This window comes from Passer domesticus, chromosome 10 (genome assembly GCF_036417665.1).
Source record: "Passer domesticus isolate bPasDom1 chromosome 10, bPasDom1.hap1, whole genome shotgun sequence".
Taxonomy (NCBI): domain Eukaryota; kingdom Metazoa; phylum Chordata; class Aves; order Passeriformes; family Passeridae; genus Passer; species Passer domesticus.
In genome coordinates this window covers 33272960-33293276 of record NC_087483.1, presented here as the reverse complement: position 1 = coordinate 33293276, position 20317 = coordinate 33272960, and the positions used below count along the sequence as shown (strand labels likewise).

The 20317-nt window shown below is 40.8% G+C and overlaps 1 protein-coding gene across 7 annotated transcripts in view; it reads left to right on the top strand.

Annotated features, from left to right (window-relative positions):
• Positions 1 to 20317, top strand: part of MYLK (myosin light chain kinase) — a 196917-nt gene that overhangs the window by 89958 nt on the left and 86642 nt on the right. For 5 of the 7 annotated variants that reach the window (XM_064435022.1, XM_064435026.1, XM_064435024.1 and 2 more), the window contains 3 exons: positions 425 to 628; positions 1680 to 1814; positions 8104 to 8256. In XM_064435022.1, coding sequence (XP_064291092.1) covers positions 425 to 628; positions 1680 to 1814; positions 8104 to 8256 — 492 coding nt within the window. Of the gene's footprint in view, positions 1 to 424; positions 629 to 1679; positions 1815 to 1973; positions 2062 to 8103; positions 8257 to 13394; positions 13546 to 20317 lie in introns of those variants that run through there. The other 2 variants (XM_064435029.1, XM_064435027.1) reach the window with 2 other exon arrangements.

Here is a 20317-nt window from a genome sequence, read left to right as displayed (position 1 = left end):
ATCAAGGTGACCTCTGAATATCTCCAGGGCAGGGAAAGTCCACAGCCTCTCTGGGCAACCTGTGCCAATGCTGAGTAAAGAAGGGTTTGTGTTTGGACAGAACCTTTTCTGTTTCAGTTTCACATCCATTTTGTCTGTGACTTTTGGAAGAACAGTTTTCAGCCAGTAGCTTTTTTTCAGATATGGTTTTACATGTTACCAAGTATTTGTTATTTTAAGAGAGACTGGACAAGAAATTTTAGAAGATCAAAAATATCAAACTTTCTGACAACAATTTTGTGTATTGCCCATTAAGGTTTATATAACTATGTATGTATAAAGTGTACCAAATTTATACTAAAGTAAATAATACTAATTAAATAGACACGAAATAATGCTAATTATGAACACCTATTCATAAAAATCCAAATGTCTGATTGTCCAGTTTCAGGGAAGCCAAAACCAGATGTGGAGTGGTTCAAAGAAGGCCGACCTATTAAAGCTGGAGAAGATGTCCACATATATGAGGAAGATGGAATTCATTGCCTGTGGATAAAGAAAGCCTGCTTGAGGGACAGTGGATCTTACAGCTGTACAGCTGTCAACCCCAAAGGCCAGACTTCCACCAGCTGGTTGTTAACTGTCAGAAGTAAGTAAGTTCTTGTGAGCCCGTCTGCACTTTGGAAACTGTGGCTGGGCTTTTTTAAGCTGTCAGAGGGTAGTTAATACATAATTTTATTTGACTTCTCAGTGCAAGTTAATTCTGATTCTTACCTCTGTGAATAAAGTGGTGTATGATAGCTGGCAAGCCACTTTGTGCATGTCTCCCTTCTGACATATTGTGGGTTTTGTTGTTTGTATAGCTAAAACCATCTCAATACATGGTTTGTACACAGGGAGGCCTATTCTCTACTCAGGTTTCCTGTTAATGCTTGTATTTCATACAGGCTGTAAGTGGGTTTATTGTTGTTCTGCATTTAGCTTTTTTGAAGTTGCTTAGCATTTCTACACCCCAAATTTGAAATGTTTTTTGAGTACAAACCAATTCTGTGCAGTAGAGTCAATAGGAAGAAAAGGGAAGGAATATGAATTAGGATTTGCTAAATTCAAGAAAATGTCCCAGTGACAGTGTCTTACTGGTCTGGATGAAATTTTTGTTGGGTCTAGCAAATCCTCTCTCCTCAGTTCTAATGTTTTCACCACTTTTAAGTTTTGTTCTGGATCCATGTTCATACAATTTTTCTCCATTTACTCTGCCTGAAGTTAAGCCAGGATACCCAAGATAATTTCTTTCTGTCTTATGAGAGGCCTATAAACTGCATCCTTAAGTCGCTCTGTTTCTCACTGGGAGAGGGACTGGGAAAAGATGAGCAGAGAATTAGCCATCTTCTTCTTTGTGCTGAGCTCTCTGCTAGTATGCTGTGTATACTTCTAGTGATTGGCTGCAAATGACGGATTCTGGCATAGAAAATCTCCACCTAAAACAGAGCTTGAGGCCTGGCAATGCTGCCTAGGAGATGAGAGAAGAATCCCTTCTTTATACCAGTCCGCTGCTCAAAATTATTTCTATCCCCCAATAAAACATTTCACCATGGTTAGCCCAGCCATGTCATCTAAACAAACTTAGAAAAAGGCTCTAAGTCGTAAAGCTAATTTCATCATTTTCATTTAAAAGAACTGTTTTCATTTTGCTTTTCAAGGGCCAAAAGTTGAAGAGGTTGCTCCGTGCTTTTCCAGTGTCTTGAAAGGATGCACCGTGAGCGAAGGGCAGGACTTTGTGCTGCAGTGCTGTGTGGGAGGGGTCCCTGTGCCCCACATCACATGGCTTCTCAATGGTAAGGAATCCCCTGCTCTGCAACACCCGCATGAACGCACTGACACCCCAAAGCGCGCTCGGTGACCCTAACACAGCCCGCTGGGACACCTGAGGAAAGCTTCACAGGAGCACCAAGGGCACGGAAAGCGCTGAGCAGGGGCTGCGCTGCCGCAGCTCTGAGAGGTGCCCAGCAGGGAGCGCTGGTGACACGGCTGTGCCGGGCTGTGTCACACGCTGTGCCACTGCTGGGGACATCCCTGTGCCAGGTGAGTGACCTGAGCTGTGACACACGGCTGTGCCACTGCTGGGGACATCCCTGTGCCAGGGAGTGACCTGGGCTGTGTCACACGCTGTGCCACTGCTGGGGACATCCCTGTGCCAGGGAGCGACCTGGACTGTGACACACGGCTGTGCCACTGCTGGGGACATCCCTGTGCCAGGGAGCGACCTGGACTGTGTCACACGGCTGTGCCACTGCTGGGGACATCCCTGTGCCAGGGAGTGACCTGGGCTGTGTCGCACGGCTGTGCCACTGCTGGGGACATCCCTGTGCCAGGGGAGTGACCTGGGCTGTGTCGCACGGCTGTGCCACTGCTGGGGACATCCCTGTGCCAGGGGAGTGACCTGGGCTGTGTCGCACGGCTGTGCCACTGCTGGGGACATCCCTGTGCCAGGTGAGTGACCTGGGCTGTGTCACACAGTCCTTGCAGGGCTGTGACAAGCCTGTGCTGCTGCTGCTGCCCTGTGCTGAATACTGTGTTGCCCCTCTGCCTTTGGCAGGAGCTTCTGCTCCAAGCATAACAGGCTGGCATCATGATCCCACAGAATCCCGCAGTTCTAAGCAAAGTATCACAGAATCACAGCATATTCTGTGGTGGAAGGGGCCCACAAGGATCATCAAGTCCAAACCTTACGTGAATGGCTATACAGGGACCGACTTTCCACCTTGGCATTAGCACCACGATCAGACTAACTGAAAATAAGATACACAACTCCAACTGTACAATGCAAACAACCTTAAGGTGGATATGGGAAAGCAAATGATCATTTAAACATCATTAATTTTTCAATACATGTGTTTATGCTTTTCATTCTGAGTATTTCACTCAGAGGTAGGCAGGAGACCAATGCCTGATTCCACCCTTCCATCAGCTGGGTAGGTCCTAATAGGTGTTAGCAGTTCTGTTCTCAAGATCTTGAAATCAAAGCTCTTTTGGTTGCTTCTGAACTAGAATATGTTTCTTGACATTCTAATGTTTGGCTAGAGCTGACTAAAAGAATAGCAAAACATTTTTCACTTTTATCAGACTGTATAATCTCCTACCCTGCACTGATTCCACAGCTGAATAGTCAAGTTTCCTTAACTGCCTCCTAATATCAGAGCTAGACCCAAAAATCAGTGTTTTGCTTCAATTCCAAATGATTTCAATGATCCAGGCACTACTTGCTTTGGCTAAGGACTCTTTCCATTAAAAGCCATATCTATAAAACACTAGAAAAATTTATTCATCTTAACTCTTGATCACCTCTTTTACTCCTGAAGTGCAATTGATTTTTTTTTTCAGACTCTCCCAGGCTATCTTTGTTTGTGTTATAAACAAAGAGTAGCATACTTTGCCATAAAGATGTTTGCTCCAGGATTATTTTAAAATTAATTATTTGCACATGATCTCTGTTTTCCTGTAGCTATTCAGAGTAATTGGGCTAACTGAAAAAGGTGGCAGGGCAAATGAACCGTGACCTTGAGATTGGTATGTTCCCACAGCCTGGGCTGTTCCCCTTCCCAATAACTCCATGTCCAGAATAGAAAGGCCAGTGCTTTATTTACAACACAAAACATGTGAGTAAAGGTTCTGACACTCTCCCATTGGACATAATTTGTTTCTCTGTCTGAAGGCTATGCTGAAGTTCCTCCTTTGCAGATGTGACTAGAATCTCTGTTTGGCAGTTCAAGAATTGTCTTGCAGCTCAGGAGCAACTCTGAGTCAGCCATTTCATGTTCGTATTCCAAGGTACCCTTGCTCCTAGTGTTCCCTTAGACACTGACTGATGTAGTTACATTCAGTTATCTTCACATACAGAGCATCTTCCTGTCCCAGATGACTGACTTTGGGTTGATTTTCAAATGACTTACAGTTTGTCAGGCACAGATATATGGTCTCCATTCATGTGGCCATGTTCTAATCAGAACACTGTTGTCTCCTGAGAAACAAAGCCTAGACATAAATAACCCACACGTTCCTGTGATGCACTGTGCCCCCCTGCCTTTTTTCAGGTTGTTTGTTTTATACTGGCCTTTCTTCTCACTGAATTCATATGTCTGCTCCTGTTCAGGTATAATCATGTTCACGCTGCATCCAAGCTTCTAACTGCAATTGGCTCAATATCACAGTGTAGGTGGGGTTTTTTTAGTTAGCTGGATTTCAAACCATTAAGGTTCTGTAAGTGAGAGTCAGTGCATTAACTCTGCTCTTAAATCAAAAGACAGCAATGAGTCTGTGTAACAGAAGCACAAGAAACTCTCATAATAATAAAAATTAGACACATCATATGTTACTCTGAAGACACAAGCACACGACTTTCATTCCAGGCTGCTGAAATATATCACTGTAGTTTAATGCTTTTCTGTCTTGCATAGGATTGTGAGACATAACTGTTTATATACCATTTTGATACAAACGTGAAAGGATTATAAACAGTTGTTTAATGTTGATAATTCCATGGACACTCCTAGGGTTATTATTTTACTTAAGGATCAAACTGGCTGTTGTGATATCCACTTGAATGCAAACATTTCCTTCCTGTCTACCACCTAGCTAGATACTACAAACTCCTCATATTTATATCCCTGATCAAATAAAGGAGAAAGTTGTGAAATATTACTCCAAGCAGACATAACAGTGCTTTTGGCAAAATGACATGGAGGAGTCTTTCATCAACGGACCGCATGAAGAAAACAGTATATTCACAGTATATAACTGGAGGCAGGCAGACCAATTCTGTTTTCAAAAAAGTTGTGTTAGCATCTGCTCTCCCTGTCTGCAATATAAAGCTTTTTATATTCACAACTGAACTCTCTTAGGACAGAGGATAAAGCAATATGCTGTGAGCAGCCCCACTACTGTTCAAAATACAACACTTTTGCAGAACACCGTAGAAATAAAAATCACATGGAACAGGATGGGTAAAGTTCACTAGAAAATATCAAATTCAAGTTGTCTTGCGAGCATGACAATGATAACAAACCAGAATTCATTTGGGCAGAATAGTGGGGAAAGAATATATATCTTGGTGAAATAATGATGCAAAGACCAAGTTAGCAATCATAAGAAACAGGAACAGAAGACTGCTTTGAGAAACAAATAGGAAAAAAAAAAAAAAAAAAAAAAAGGAAGGCAGCAGAACCTGCTCCCCTCCAGGCTGGCTATCCCTGGGCACTGAACAGGCTGCATGGTGTCCAGTCTGCCTTCCCCAATTTCCAAGGAATCCACACCACCTGAGAACTGAAAGCCTTGCAACAACTTGTACAATGTAACATCCAAGCACTACTTTATATACCAAGACTATTTACCAGCTGTGACTACATACCAGTTCAAAATATTTTCCAAGCATTAGACAGGTTGACCTCTCCTTCAGGTCAAGTGAGACAAAAAATAGATGATGTACACTCTGCATTGTCTGTAATTACTTCTTACCATCTGCAAGGATGAGTAGTTTTTCCATATTCATAGAGAGTGCACAAATTAGAGCTACCTGGCTGAACAATGAATTTCCGACCTCTTACTCTGCAAATCTACCATTAAAGCTTTTTTCCCAGATTTTTCAAGATGGTTATTTTCTCCTGTTGTTGTCTTCCTATGCTTTATTTAAGTTTCTTTCTGAATTTTCACTGTTTTACTAGCAACTTCCCTGAAAGTAAGATTCCTGCGTTTTAGTTCTGGCCTCACCAAAGCCTTATAAATAACTTTTTGGGTGTGCTCTTGGTGACAATTCTTCAGTGTGTAACTCCAATTTACTTTTATCTTCTTAAAATACTTTTTAGTTAATTTCTTTTTCAATTGCAGTAATAAGGAGTGTATGACTGCTTTAAGTAACTTTTTATTCATTTTGCTTTCTGTGTGGGTTTTCTTTCTTCCAAAGTTTAATTGAACCTCTTTCTGCTGAATTTAAGAACAATATGACCATGAGTTTAGCATAACAATTCTCTGAGTAGTGTTTGGTTTTAGGATAGCTTTGTGATTTGTCCAGAAAGCTTTTAATAAATGGGCCTGGGGAAAATTTCCTTTCTTCAGGCATAACATGCCAGCAGAAAGGTATTTTTTGTTATTGTTCCTGCTGCCAAGCTGTCCTGGAGATTTGACTGTTCTGCCTCTGGAGAAGGGAACATTTCACTACTGGGAGAGTTGTTTTTATTACATCAAAATATAAGTACTGTGGATGTAACTTGGAGTCTTGCTGCAGGTTATTCCTAAGGTCTGATATGCCTGTGTTCTTTTTCTGGGGTCTAATGAAAAGGCTGTTCTGTAAGTGAATTCACTATTTTTTGAATAAGGCTGAAAAATAGCCAGTTTTGTTGGGAGCTGAAGTGAAAAAGACCCCTGGCAAAATTTGAGGACAAAAAGGCATCCACATTTTGCTTTTCCATGCCGAACACTTTCCCTATTCATCGGGTAACTTACAACAGAAATACAAAGGCATTGTTCTGCTTTTCATGATGCAGCTTTTATCCTGGTGTGTTTCTGATACAGCATCACAGCATCATTTGTCACCAGTAAGAGTTTCATTGTCAGAACCCTGTCAGTGAAACATTCTATAGGTGGACTAGGAAGGCAGTCCAGTGCCCCTCGTCCTCTAACAGAAGCCTGGGCTTATTGGGCTTTAGCTCAGCCTGTACATATTTCAATGTAGTGCTATTCCCACATGCAGAAATGCTGTGGTTTAGTGTAATAGTTCCAACAGTCTGTGTGTGACTGAGTGCAAATGAGCTCAGAAGAGCCAGTAGTAAGAATAGGTGACCTGTGACAAAGGTTGGAGAGCTTTTATTCTAAAATTCTTCTGGGTAGTTGAATAACTATTCACCCCAATTTTTCATGCAATAGAAAATGTACTAACTTAACAGATGGTTATAAGCAAAGGATGAAGATCATCTACCACATTTTATAATATATGCATGAAGCTGATTTTGGCATATGTTTGTATTTCAGAATGAAACTCTATGCATATAGATAATGCACAGATAACTGCCTTCTGAGTTGGCTTCCTTTGAAAATCAGAGATGAGAGAAAAATCTGTCCCATCATTTAATTTATCCTGCTCATAATGCAGAACTGGTTCTTAAAAACCCCAGAGCTGTGTCCTTTAAAATTACACTGGCAATGAAATAAATTTCAATCTTTTTTGACCACAAACTCCTGAGCAACAGACATCTTCAGATCAGTCCTGCACAATTTCTCTGCTGTTTCATCCTCTTCTCTTAGATGACCATGATTTCTATTTCCAGCATGATGTTTATGCACAGGTATAAGGCTGGCTTAAGTATTGCATACACTGGGAAAGCAACCAAAGATGAGTCAGTAGTGGAAACTATTTAATATTGGGAAAACAGATTGCAGAAGCATTTCAGAAAGTAAGGCTGAGACTCATGACAGTTCCTGAAACAATAGCAAGACAACTTTAAGCCATCTATACTAATATTTAAGCATGTCAAACCGATTCAAGGAAGCAGTTTCTTAAAATGAACTTCTTTAATAATCACATCACCATCAATGAGGCTGCACCCTCCTGTTACTGGCCATACTGTAGTGTAGATTGACTGCTTCTGTAGATCAGCTTCTTGGTTCCATTGCAGCTTTTACTGTCGCTCTTGAAATGTTTTCCACTACAAAATACCCCTTAGAGGACTTCAAGTGCTTCTCCATGCCCAACAGATTTTGCACTTCTAGCTTTCTCTGCATTTTATCTAGTTTAAAGCAAATTACAAGATGGATACCATGTCTGAAGCAAACACACAGTTCTGGTCTTATCCACCTCCAAGAGAATCCAAAATGAACTTTCATCCTTTCGCTGCTGCTCAAGGTAGCAGGCAGTGAATCTGGTGGTGAGCTTTGTCTGACAACCCTGTTGTGCTTTGTGCTGGGGATGCTGCTGGATGTAGTCACTAGAGAGCAGTGGCTGTGCACAGAGTGGGATTTGACTCTGCACTTTCTTAGGCTGGCTGGTGTTAGGCATCCAGATTTCACTGAAAACTAAAGTGCTTTTGAAATTTATGGCTGATGTATTAAGTCAGTTCTTTTCCTTTCTTTCTGCAGACCAGCCAATTCAATATGCCCATTCCACTTTTGAAGATGGAGTTGCAAAACTGACTGTCCAAGATGCCCTACCAGAAGATGATGGCATTTATACCTGTCTGGCTGAAAACAACACAGGACAGGCATCTTGCAGTGCTCAGGTCACAGTCAAAGGTGAATAACTCTGACTGTTGTAATTACTACAATAATATAATCTTTTTAAACAAAAATTACTTTGTATCCTTAACAGAGGTCGTTGTGAGTTAATTCCATGTTTTTCCAAGCTTGTCAGCTGGGTACCTCTTCTCCTTGGAGGTGTGTGCAACTTCAGTGCTTAAGGACTGTGTAGTGTAAAGTAATAAGCATGTTTCAGAAAAAGGTATTAGTGCTTTGAGCTTCCCAAGGCCTTAGTGAGGCTGTTCTGGAAAAGGTTTACCAGTGTAAGAAAGGACTGGGACAGCTGAAAGGAAAAAAGAACTGCAATATCGCCAATATCACCTATCAGAGAATGTTACAGGGAGGAGGCAGATGCTACTCCTTTCTCCTGAAAGGCAGAGCAGAGACCAATGCCAGGGACTGCAGCTGTGATAGCAAGTGCCAGTATTCTTGTTCTGTTGCCAGGATTTATCAGATATAATTCTGAACAGGCATCTATCAGCTAACTGATAAATAACTCTAAATAAGTGGAATTCTGGTAGTGAAAGTACTAGAATAGCATTATAGTAAGCAATTGAGGTGACTTTTTGTCTCAGAAATCTGACAGAGTGCTGATTTGACAGAATTGATTTGTTCATGAAAGCCATAATTCTGTACTAGAATCTCAACAAACACATTCTAAAACACCACATTTCAAAATGAGGACAAGAGATGACAGAATTCCATGGATAAATTCAACAGTGAGGTAGTTATCCATCAATATCATGGTCTTCATTCTCTCAATCTCACCTGGCATCAGTCTATTCAGGTGTTTTGTTTTATGGCCTGGAGATTATCCCCATCCTGCCTCTCTCTTCAATCCCTCAGACTCTCCCTCCCTCTACAATCAAGCCTGTATTTGGTAATTTTCATCTGCAAATGATTTTTCCCCAAAGTTATAGTAGTTTGTCACTGCCTGTCCAACAGATTGCTGAGTGACAGCTGCCAAGGGAACTATTCTTTTATTTATGACTAAATAATACCTGCCCTAAATTTGTGCATTCAGTTTAGTGGGAAATGCACCCTGATCCCTGGAATCTCAAGTTTTGTCTTTGTTTACCAGTGTTCTGGGGTGTTTGCCTACAGCTCTTTAGTGCTATGCCTGCCCCTGTTCTGTATGACAAGGTTAAAATAAAAGCAAAGTAATTCTGGTAAACCTACGAGCTAATTTCTTGATCACCAAATTGGAAATATAGTCATCCCCTCTCCACCCTCCCCTCCTGAAAAATGGCACAAAGTAAGAAAACATCAATTTAAAATAAACCTGAAACTAATCTGTTCTCAAAGTTATCAGTTATGATTTCTCTGAAGCATTTCATCTGCATTAGCTAAAGGCCAGTGAAGAGTGGTCCACCTCAAGGGAGCTGCTTTTGACCTGAGGCTTTCTGACCCTTGACTGGGACTCAGAACCCAAAGGGACAGTCCCCTCTTACAGAGCATTTCTGAGTTATTTTGGGGCTGACAGGCAATGCTAACATGGGAGCCTTTCCCTGGGCTTGTGTGCTCTGCTGAGCTATTTCAGGCCACAGAGTCACTGTTGCACTGTGTTGGATTCCTCTTGCACTTTACACAGTCTGGGGCTGGAAGGCTGCATTGCCACCATCATGGAGAGTTAGTTTCTGTCATCTGCATCCCATTTTATTTTCTAGGAGTCACGGAGTAGGGAGGGGGAAGAATAAGAGCAGAATTAAGAACATACATGATAGGCTGTAAAACTATATATTCAATATTTTTACAGTTTTAGCTATTCTGTCTTCTTCCCTAAAACTCGTTATGTTCCCGTGGCTATAAGGATTACAGTAACTTTCCCCAAAACTCAGATCAATGTGCATTTTTCTGCTAAAAATAGTACCAAATTTAAAATCTACTTTCCAAATCTCGTATCTGTTTGTGTATATTTTTACATTAGAATCTCTATCAAAAGCTTCTTGGCATTAGAGTTTTCTGAGTCTCTGAATGCTGCTACTAAGGTTTTTCTAAATGCTCGGCCTGTGCAAACAGATTACAACAGAAAATGGTTGTATGTGCAGAAAGGGAGAAAAACTTCAAAAATCCTCTCCTGACCAAACACTGATTTTTGGAATAAAGTCTGTAAAATCGTTTCTGAATTGTAACCCATCCTTATCCAAGTCCTTTTTGTCTCCAAGATGATTTAAGGATGTCATGTTTGCTGCAGTGCTCAGATTGTTCATTCATTGTTAGAGAAATATTTTCCTTATTTGTGTGAGAAGTAAGCCATATTTAATCTAAGAAGGAATGGATGTTCTTGGCATATCATCAGTATCAGACCAGTCTCAGAATCCAGTTTTTCCTTAATTTGCTTCTGTGGTCCTTGGACACGTCTCTGTCTAGGTCTGCATTTCAATCCATACTGCCATTTTTGTCTTTGCTATTCTGCTGCAGCAAGGATCTCATGAAGGGAAATACCTACTCTGATCACTGGGGAAATTTTACCTGGAGTGAATAGCCTCGCTTAACAGTAAAACTCAATTTTATTTTCCTAAGTGAAATTCAGCTCACAGATAACTCGGAAAAGTTAGCAGCAAGGATAGTGAGAGTCAAACAGTTCAATTCACATCTGAATTGTAGTACAAGATGATCCTTAACCTGCTAGTAGGTTATCTAGCCACATACTGTGTTTTCTAATCAACTTCTGTGCATTCTTTGCCTTTTTGACTGTCAATTACTTTTGGTTTTGTGAAAGGAAGCTATTGTAGAAACATTTTAAACGTCCTTTGCCCAATAAAGGGTTACTGTTGCAAATCCAGTTAAATGCAAGAATGGGATTTTTTCCAGTAGTTTCAGCATGATTTGCATTGGGCCCTGGATAGTTAGCTAAGCTAATTGTGCCATAACTTTCCATCTAAGTCATCAGTCTCAGATTCATTTATAGTTGTCTTTTTCTTCCTTATTATTAAGCAGAATAAATTCTGTCTAGCACTGGGCAACCTCAGTATTAGTCCTTAGTTTTGTATGGAAAAGTGTGAAGGTACTTAGTTGTTTGTAGGAGGCTATTGGCACTGTGTAAAAAAAAAGTTCTACATTTCATATGGATGGGATTCATATAGAAATGCAATAGTCTTAAAAAATTCAAATTCAACAGTCTTCTGCTTGTTTAAAGTGATAAATTACCATATTCAGATCACTTCAGATCTCTCTACTTAACTAAGTGATCTGCAGGCTGAGCAAGTTGGGGTAGATCCATTAGGTAGTCTGTGGAGAGACTAAGTTAATCAAGGTGAAGCTGATTTTGGCCTTGTAAAGGACTAAGTAGATGAGGTGAGCCCTGACAGCTGTCCTCCCTCTGTCAGCAATTTCTCAAAGCTGACACACAGGTGGAGAGGAGCTACAGAGACAGAGCAGGGCTCCCTGGAAAAAACACCTTAACAAATGTGTTAGAATTATTTCTAACTGCACCTCCTAGTGAGTGGGGTGCACTGGGTAAATGCTAGATCAATTGGCCTAATGCATCTAAGCCTGAGAAGCGAGAAACATGGTTCAGTGTTATTCAAACACTCAATTATACAAATTCCTGAACTGGTACCATTTGCTACTATATGTAGGATTTTTTTTTTCTTATGCATTGTTTTCTACATACAGAAAAACTAAAGTTTGGGAGGCTTTGGGGCTGATGCACATTTTATTTTTAAAGTTTTTAAACAGCATGAACATGTGCATGACTGATTTATTCCTGTTATTGTACGTGCAAGCTATTGTACTTGGTGTTTGCATTTTCACATTTCATATTACAATTTTCTTATTGTTCTATGATATGAAAATAGGTATACAAGCCATTTTTGAATACACCAGGCATTCTACTTAAAAAGCAAGCAAACCAACCAGCTCCTAACACGGAAATCCAGGGTGCACTCAGGTCACCTGAAATATATGATGATTATACACTGATGGGGATTGCAGATACTCAGGTTTATTTATGAATTTATTAATCAGGCTATGCATAAATTATGATGTCATTTATTATGAATTTATTAATAATGTTTTAATCAGGGTTGTTGAATATTTTAATCACTTTTTTATGAATAGGAAACTGAGGTGAGAAAAAGTTTATTGACTCTGGATGTACATGTGTGGTGAGTTGGTGTTGCTGTTGTGCTGAGGCTGTGACAATCAGAGTATAAAGCAAGACAGATGGAGGTGATAACTGGTACAGTTGGAAGGTAAGGCCAGCTCCCAGGAATGGCGACAGTTCTTCAGGTCTGCCTCGTTCCTGAGATAAGCCCTCTGATATGTTAACTGTCCTCTGATATTAGTTAACTGTCAACTAATCACTGGCAGGGAGTTATAGGTCAGGTCCACCTGTAGAAAAAATGTGTCAAAGGGATATTTAATTACCTGACATTCACACCAGTGCCTGGGTGTGCTACACATGATTATGGACTGCAGGGAGAGTGGGAAGAGTGTGGGCACTGTTGTGCCAAACCACATCAATACTGCATGGGGAAGCTTCTCTTATTTTGCAAACAGACTCTGCATGTCAGAGGGTAGGTGATTGCCTGGTCCAGCTTTCTCTAGGTGTGGTATCAAGCTAGAGCACTTGCTGTGACTCCTAGGAGAACGTCCCCTGCCTTGCAGCTCTGCAATAAATGACAAACAAAATACCTGACCCACTCCACACTCCTTGAGATTTCTGCAGCCCCCTGGCCCAGGCAGCAGCACCACTGGCTGTTTGTGAGATGGAGCACAGGAGGTGTGGGCAGTGAGAGCAGCAGGGCAGGCTGGCAGCCACAGTGCTGCTGTGGGCTCTAATGCTCTGCAGCCACACATCCTGCTGATGCTTGTTTCCTGCACACTGCTGGGTTTTTTTGTTTGTTTCTTTCTTTTCTAATACAGGCCTAATACTCTTTGTAAGCAAACACTGTTCAGCAGATAGTGCTGCTCCTGCTTATTAGCTCTTGACCTCATTTCTCTTTCCCTGCCAGCAGTGCATTTGCCTGGACTCACATCTGTTCCCCTTTCTCCCCCACCACTTTCTGTTCATGCTTTTTTTTCGCAGTGCAGCCTCCCCAGCATAGAGTCTATGTTGGGAAGCCTGTAGCCCTTCCAAGCCGATTACTGTAGTCATTCATTGATCACTGCACGAGCAGATTAGAGCCACCTGAAAGCCTGCCACAGTCCCTGCTGCAACCAGTTTATCAGAGCAGCCAAGGGAGATGCTGTCTGAAAAACCAGTTTGTTTTGTTCCTGTCACTCTCCCATCTGGTGTGAGTGGGACCATAAAATATAACCAGGTGGAAGAAAACCTTTCAGGTAGGAATCTTTTCCTTCAGTCATGAGAAATGCTCTCTTCAGGTCGTGGGTTGTTTTTCTTTCTGTCTCAGAATGACCCTTCTTAGACATTAATCGTTTAAAGAAGGTTATCACTGCAATAAGCAGCCTCTCTTTGGGAGGCCACAGCTCTGTTTCTCTGAGATCCATATTTCTGCCAAAGGTAAGCAAAGAACACCCTTACTTGCCAACACTGATGAAATGTTTGTGACAGCTTATCAAAGTCACTGCTTATTTGAAAGCATTTTGCTTTATTTCAAGCATAACATAAGTGACTAGAGATGACTTCACAAAATATGCATGCCTAGTCCTATTAAATGTCCAAAAGGCATTCCAGAGCAGAGGCTGGGTGGGACCACTTGTCTGTGTAAGAATTGGTTTCAGAGCACTAAGAGAAAGGGAGAGGGGTTTTGTTACTGTATTGAAAAGTCAGAGGTAAACTGTCATGAGCATCAAAAAAACCTCTGTTGCAAAGCTTTCAAGAGTGCCCCAGAGATCTCAGTCCAGCACTATTTATGGTTCATCAATAGCTCCAACACCTCTAACTTTGGGGTTATTTTTTTTAATTGCCTTCTTGCAGGACCTCAAGACCAAATGTGGAACAGAATGCCAGCTAGAAACCAAAACTGAAAGGCAAAAGCAAAACATATGTGAAAGCTCTTAATGGTAGATGTGCCATCAATGTAAAAAACATACTCTAAAGATAGTTTCTTATTATAAATAATTTCCAGAAAAAGGGGAACCAAATTTGGATAAAAATGAGGGATGAGTGCATGCAGAATAAGAAAAATTTAAATGTCAGAAATTGCATTAACTTTTCTTATGAATGAAATTAAAAGGTGAGATACTGACGGAAAAAATAATTTAAAAGACAAGAAAGAAAAGAAAAAACGCTTAAATTAACTGTGACACATGATCAAATACTGTGAGCATTAAATTATTATGTACTAGAATAACAGAAAACAGATCATTATTATTATAACAGTGGGGAACAGCCCTGCATTGGTCAAAGGGCAAACTGTCCCAGCTTGGATTGCCAAATTCTATAGTGTTCTAAGTTTCAGCTGAAAACTGGAAGTCATCAAAATACATATATAAAACCTGTTCACTGGATATATGCCTGCATAATTTTGAAAGCAGGAGTGATGTTACCCCACATAATGTTTTCAAGAACAGCTGATGTTGATTAGCTAATGGGAACTCCAACAGCCACAAACTACCTCCCAGGATTAGCTCAATCTTTAAAACTCTCCAGAAGTTGCCTAAGGGAAGCATCTATCATTCCTTTGCAGCAGAGGAACAGAGCAGAGGGTAGCAACCTTGTACAGCTGTGTGCTACTGGAAGTGCTTCTCTGCAACTTCATTTTAATGAAGGCTTGACTGTTGGGCCACATACACAGATTCTTTTTTTTTATTAATTTTTCCAGGGTAGTGTCTTTGTTCAAAATATTTTTAATATAAATTAATCAAGTAGAAAAAACCTAACCACAAGCAATGCCATGCTAGATCTACCTTATCTTTTATGGACTTAAATGGCAAACAGATCTTGCTTTAGAATACCTTTCTGACACCAACTCTACCCAGAAATACAATGTTGTTGTGTTTTTTCTCTTTTTTTTCCACTTTATATTAGTCTAACTTCAAATTTGGTTTCTTAGCTCTCAATCTGAGTCTTATTTGTCTTTGAGGGATTCCCTAACAGCATTCTTAGTACAGTATCCTTTTGATTGCTCACCCAAGAGAGGAGCTGAACTGTTTTAATATTACCGTGGGGTAACTAATTTTGTTTCCAGAGTGGATTTGTCAGAGAAGGGAAAGGCTGAAGAGGCTGTAACTCTTCAGATCAGTGACATCTTCAGGGACACATGTGCTTTATGTGATTGCCTGTTCTTACTGTGCTTCCATTGCATTTCAGCTGATGCACAGCCCATTTTTTTCTCTGTTGGAACTGGTACATCTACACATCATGACTCCTTGCAATTAAATTAAAATCTACCTGGGCAGTCACATAAAAATTGAGACTATACATGTGAAGGTGAAATAGAGCTGCCTCAAGTAGTATGCCTGTTTTCACTGTGGAGCTGACCTGGCTTGATCTGCTGTACATGAGGCGCTTTTCCTGAAGTTCTCCTTGTCAGATTGGTTTCTAATGCTGGGGAATTTGTTAGCAGTGGACAGCTGAGCTGCCTTATAAATGTATTTGGTAGGTATACAGGCTCTCAGGCCTTCCATGGAGTTGCTGTCTCTGACAGTGACAAAAGAGCAATTACTTGATGTAAATAACTTGCAAACAGGGTAAGTCATTAATTAGGCAGACAGTTCTGAAGGTAAAAGCAAACATCCCTTTGGCTGCAGAAGCTTCCAGTGAGACTGTCAGGGAGGAATTTGGTCTGCTGACTGCAAAGTGGTCTGCTATGAACCCAGACATCTATTTTGTATCTGACCCCTGCACTCTTCTGGAGCTTTCTCCTGAGGAGGGGAAGTAGAGAGGGAGGTAGGGAGATGCAGTTCTCTCTAGAATACAATAAGACTCATGATTGAAAGCTGTGCCAGGAGAAGTTCTGGCTGGACATCAGGAATCATCTGTTGGAAGGGTGGTCAAACACTGAAACAGGCTTCTTAGAGAGGTGATCAATGCCCCAAGCCTGTCGGGGTTTAAGGGGTATATGGACAATGTCCCTAACAACAGGCTTTAACTTTTGGTCTGTTCTGAACTGGTCAGGCAGCTGGACTAGATAATCCTTGTAGACCCCTGAGACAGTCTATTCTATTCTGACTGTTCACCCACATCACAGTTCTTACTGGTGCAGCCTTTTGATAGTGGGATTTCTGGGGTGCCATCTCAGTTGCACAGAATCATGGAATATGCTGAGTTAGAAGGGACCCACAGGATCATTGAGCCCAGCTCCTGGCCCTGCACAGGATGCCCCAAGAATCCCACCATGTGCTTGAGAGCCTTGTCCAAATGGCTCTTTAACTCAGACAGGCTTGGTGCTGTGACATCCCTGGGGAGCCTGTTCCACTGCTCCACTGCAACAAATCAGTTTGTTGCAGAACAAACTGAGCTGGCAAAAGAGATTAAAAGGCTGACCTGGTGGTATCTCATACAGAGGAAAGACCCTGGAAAAAAGGAACTTACATGGAGATGCAGGATAGGGCTGGAAGCCTAGCCCACAGCAAAATAAAGATTTCCAGACAAGATAAAGTGGAACTTGGTCTCCTTTGTATATCCCCAACCACCCTGACTGGTGCAGGCTTGGGCATTGTCAGTCTTAGGTTAACAGTTTTTCTGTGTCATGCAAGGGCAGCATGCAGACTATAACTTGTTCCAGCTCTTAAATCATACCTTCCATTTAAAAAACAGATTATAACTGCAAAAAAAAAAAAAAAGGAAGGTAAATGTGTAAATAACACTGCTAGGTCATTGAACACCTAGTTGTCATGACCTAAGTTTGCAAAATGGCATACTAACCTGAGATCTTTAATAAAGCAGAAATGTTCCTAGATGTCTTGGGAACATAAAGGTCTGATACATTTTTGTGCTATTATAAGTCAAGTATTGAATTTTCGAAAAACTCATAGAAAATGTTATGCCTCAGGCTTCAGGCAGACACTTTACAGAAAGACCAATGTGTGTCTTCATACCAATTTTTTGCCTTATAAAATCTCTTAACTTTACAGATAGCATTGTTAGCTTAAGATTTAGTAATGGCTGAATTTGTTTACACCAAAAACATTTGAGGATGTGAAACTCTCTTCAAGCTTGAGATCTCTGTGTGAACCCTAGTCTTGTTTTGAGAGGTTTTAGTGGAATCTGGTGCTTCTCTCTCTGAGCCTGCTCGCACAGAGCTTTGTGAGTTAAGCATTCTCCTCAGCTCAGTTGAGTTATTGGCCTGTGAGCCACAATGATATTTAAACACCATAAATGGTAAATGTTGCCGAGGCAGCCCGGCTCGGAGCCGGCATTAGCTGGCAGTCAACCTCACAGTGCTGGCAAACAGATTCCTCCAGTATAATTAAACCTCTTGTAAGACTAAACACTGCGAGGTTTTGCACTGTTCTGAACATTAGGCAGCAAACTCTCTATTCTGTGCGTGTCCTTTGACTTGTGACCAGTTGTAACCCTGGCCTTGGCCACTAAGTTGCTGCACTGGAGCTGTGTGTAAATGCCGTGCTGAAGCTGACCCAGCCTGAGCTGGGGCTGGAAAGGCCAATCTCCAGAAGTTCCTTCTAAACTCAAGTATTGTGTGATTCTGTGTAGTGCTCAGCATGCTGAAGTCCTGATATTTCAACAGGAGACGTCAGCATTCTGCAGCTCACATGAAAATGCCTTCAGTACATCAGGGTAGGCAAATGAACAAGAAAATTTCCTCGGCTAGATAATGTCCATAAAATGTTAACTGGTTTGACTACAGCCCAGGTAAAATCCAGGTCTGGTCTTTGGAAACCTTCTTAAAGTTTGCATCCTCCTATGGATATTCTTCAGTTTCAGCAGCAAATCTGGGAATGGGACAGTGCAATTATTGATTATTTTTTCCTTCTCTTCAAGGGTATAGTTTTATCTGTGTCTTTTACCTTAGAATATAAATAGTTGGTTGCATAATTGCCATTAAAGTGGTACAGGTGTATTGTGCAATTGACTTGTATTAGGTTAATTGTTCAGTACGGTATGAATTTTCCCCCTTTCTATTAGGTATGCACCTTCAGCTCAATAATTCACCATTGCTTATCAATATAAATATGTTTGCAATTATGCTGAAGTCCTAAGTCCTGATCCAGGTCAAGGCTTTACAAAATTCAAGTTTATTTTGGTTTAGACCCACAGCTAACATTGAGACTCCTCTTGCAATAATTTCCAGTCTGCAGATATGCAGAGGTTAAATTTATGTAAGGAATCTTTAAAACCTGGATTGAGAAAATTCATATAAAAGGAGAGCATTTTTATCACCCTAAATTTCAATTAATACAGGCTAATAAATAATCCATATTTGTATATAGTCACTGTAGATCATCTTACTATTGATTACACAAATCATGGAGCACAGACTAACAGATTAGTAGAAATAGTTTTGCATCAAAAGGAATCTATCTTTTCCCATTGCCATCCAAATATGCCGAGAATTTGTATTTTTCCTAAGAAACCGAACGAATTTAAATTCTCCTTAATCTCTATGGATTTAATGCAGTAAGTGGCTTTTTTAAACATAGATTTGAGTGCTTATTAGAGTGCCTTTCCAACGAAAAAATGAACCCTCAGGGGTAAGGGAATGTGGTGGGAAAAGCCTATATTCCTTTTGCTTTGTTGAAAATATATGTGGGTATAAAAAGTACCATTTACATGCTTTGCTTACTATTTCTGGTCTCCAAGCAGTTTTTCCCACTGAGTTGTGCATCCTATTACTTGCTGTTTCCCAACATTCATGCATATTAAAGCCTAAGGAAAGGCAAAACCCAGGAAATTTATAAGTGGGGTCATTGTGATGGGCTTTTAAATCTAAAACCCTGTGTAACACCTTATCAAAACCCTGTTGAAATGACAGAGAGATCACTGTCCACTAGAAAGGCTCCAGCTGGGCTTACATATTGTGCCAGGCTCTGTGCAAAAATTGTTCTCTGTGAGATGCCTTTCAGAAAATCATAGCTCTCCTCCATATTATCCTACACTATTTGACCTGCATGCAACCAACTGTGGTTATAAAATGGTGGCAGCTTTTGTAAGCTACCATAAAGTAAACTAGACATGAGGTCTGAAAAGAAGTCATTGAAATGTACCTGTGCTTTATCAAGCCCATCTGCAGGAGCAGTAGGTAGGGCTCTCTGATGTCCCCCATGAACTGCCTTGGCATGATGGGGTGAGGGGAGGGAATTGAGGAGGGGAAAGAGACAGAGAAAATTAACTGACAGAGAAAGTTTTAGTAACGGTATGTTGACTCTTACATTCTTTGTTGTCATTCTTGGAGATGAACCTACTCCTACGTGAGAGCAGTAAGAATTAAGAGTGATGAGGGAGCTATTAAATGGCTGTAGGTGATTAGAGAGCATTAACATAATAGACAGAGATCAGATATCTTTCTTCACATCCAATTGAATAAGCTTGAGGATGCATAAATACATAATGAAGTCATGCCTTTATGCTAATGTCAAACAAAATTTTCCTTAGGTTCCAGATTTCCTTTCTGATGCCAGATGTGCCGTATTTTTATTGTCCGTAGTTTTGGCAGCAGAAGGACCCTGCAGTGTTACAAGAGAGGGTGTTGCAGCCAGAAGCACAGTGACTTGCAGTATCTCAGCTGGGAGCTTTGCCTCTGCCTTCTTCCTTTCCTCCTGTCCTCCTGCTTTGGGCTCTGAAGCCAGCACTCCATGAGAACATAAGGATTTTGGAAGCCCAGCAGAGTTTATGTGGTCAAAGGGACTTTGGAGGAATGAGGGAAAGCAAGCACTAATCTTGGCCAGGATCTGTGCAGTTTTCTTATTTGTGTCCTGTTTTCATTTCTGCTTCCCTACTGTTTTCCTGGTACAGGTCATGGATTTTGTTCCTGATGTATGAAACTAGCAAGCATCCAGCAGTGGCCAGGGAATGTGTACTTCTGTGGTTGTTGTACTTGAAGCCACTCTTTTGCAGTTTCTAGTTTTTCATGTATGCCATTCCTTTAAATATTTTACTATCAAAATAAAGACAGGTGTTTTCAAAAGGAAGCAAAATCACACAGTATCTTTTCAACATAAATAGGAATAGGAGTTATTTGCTTAATCT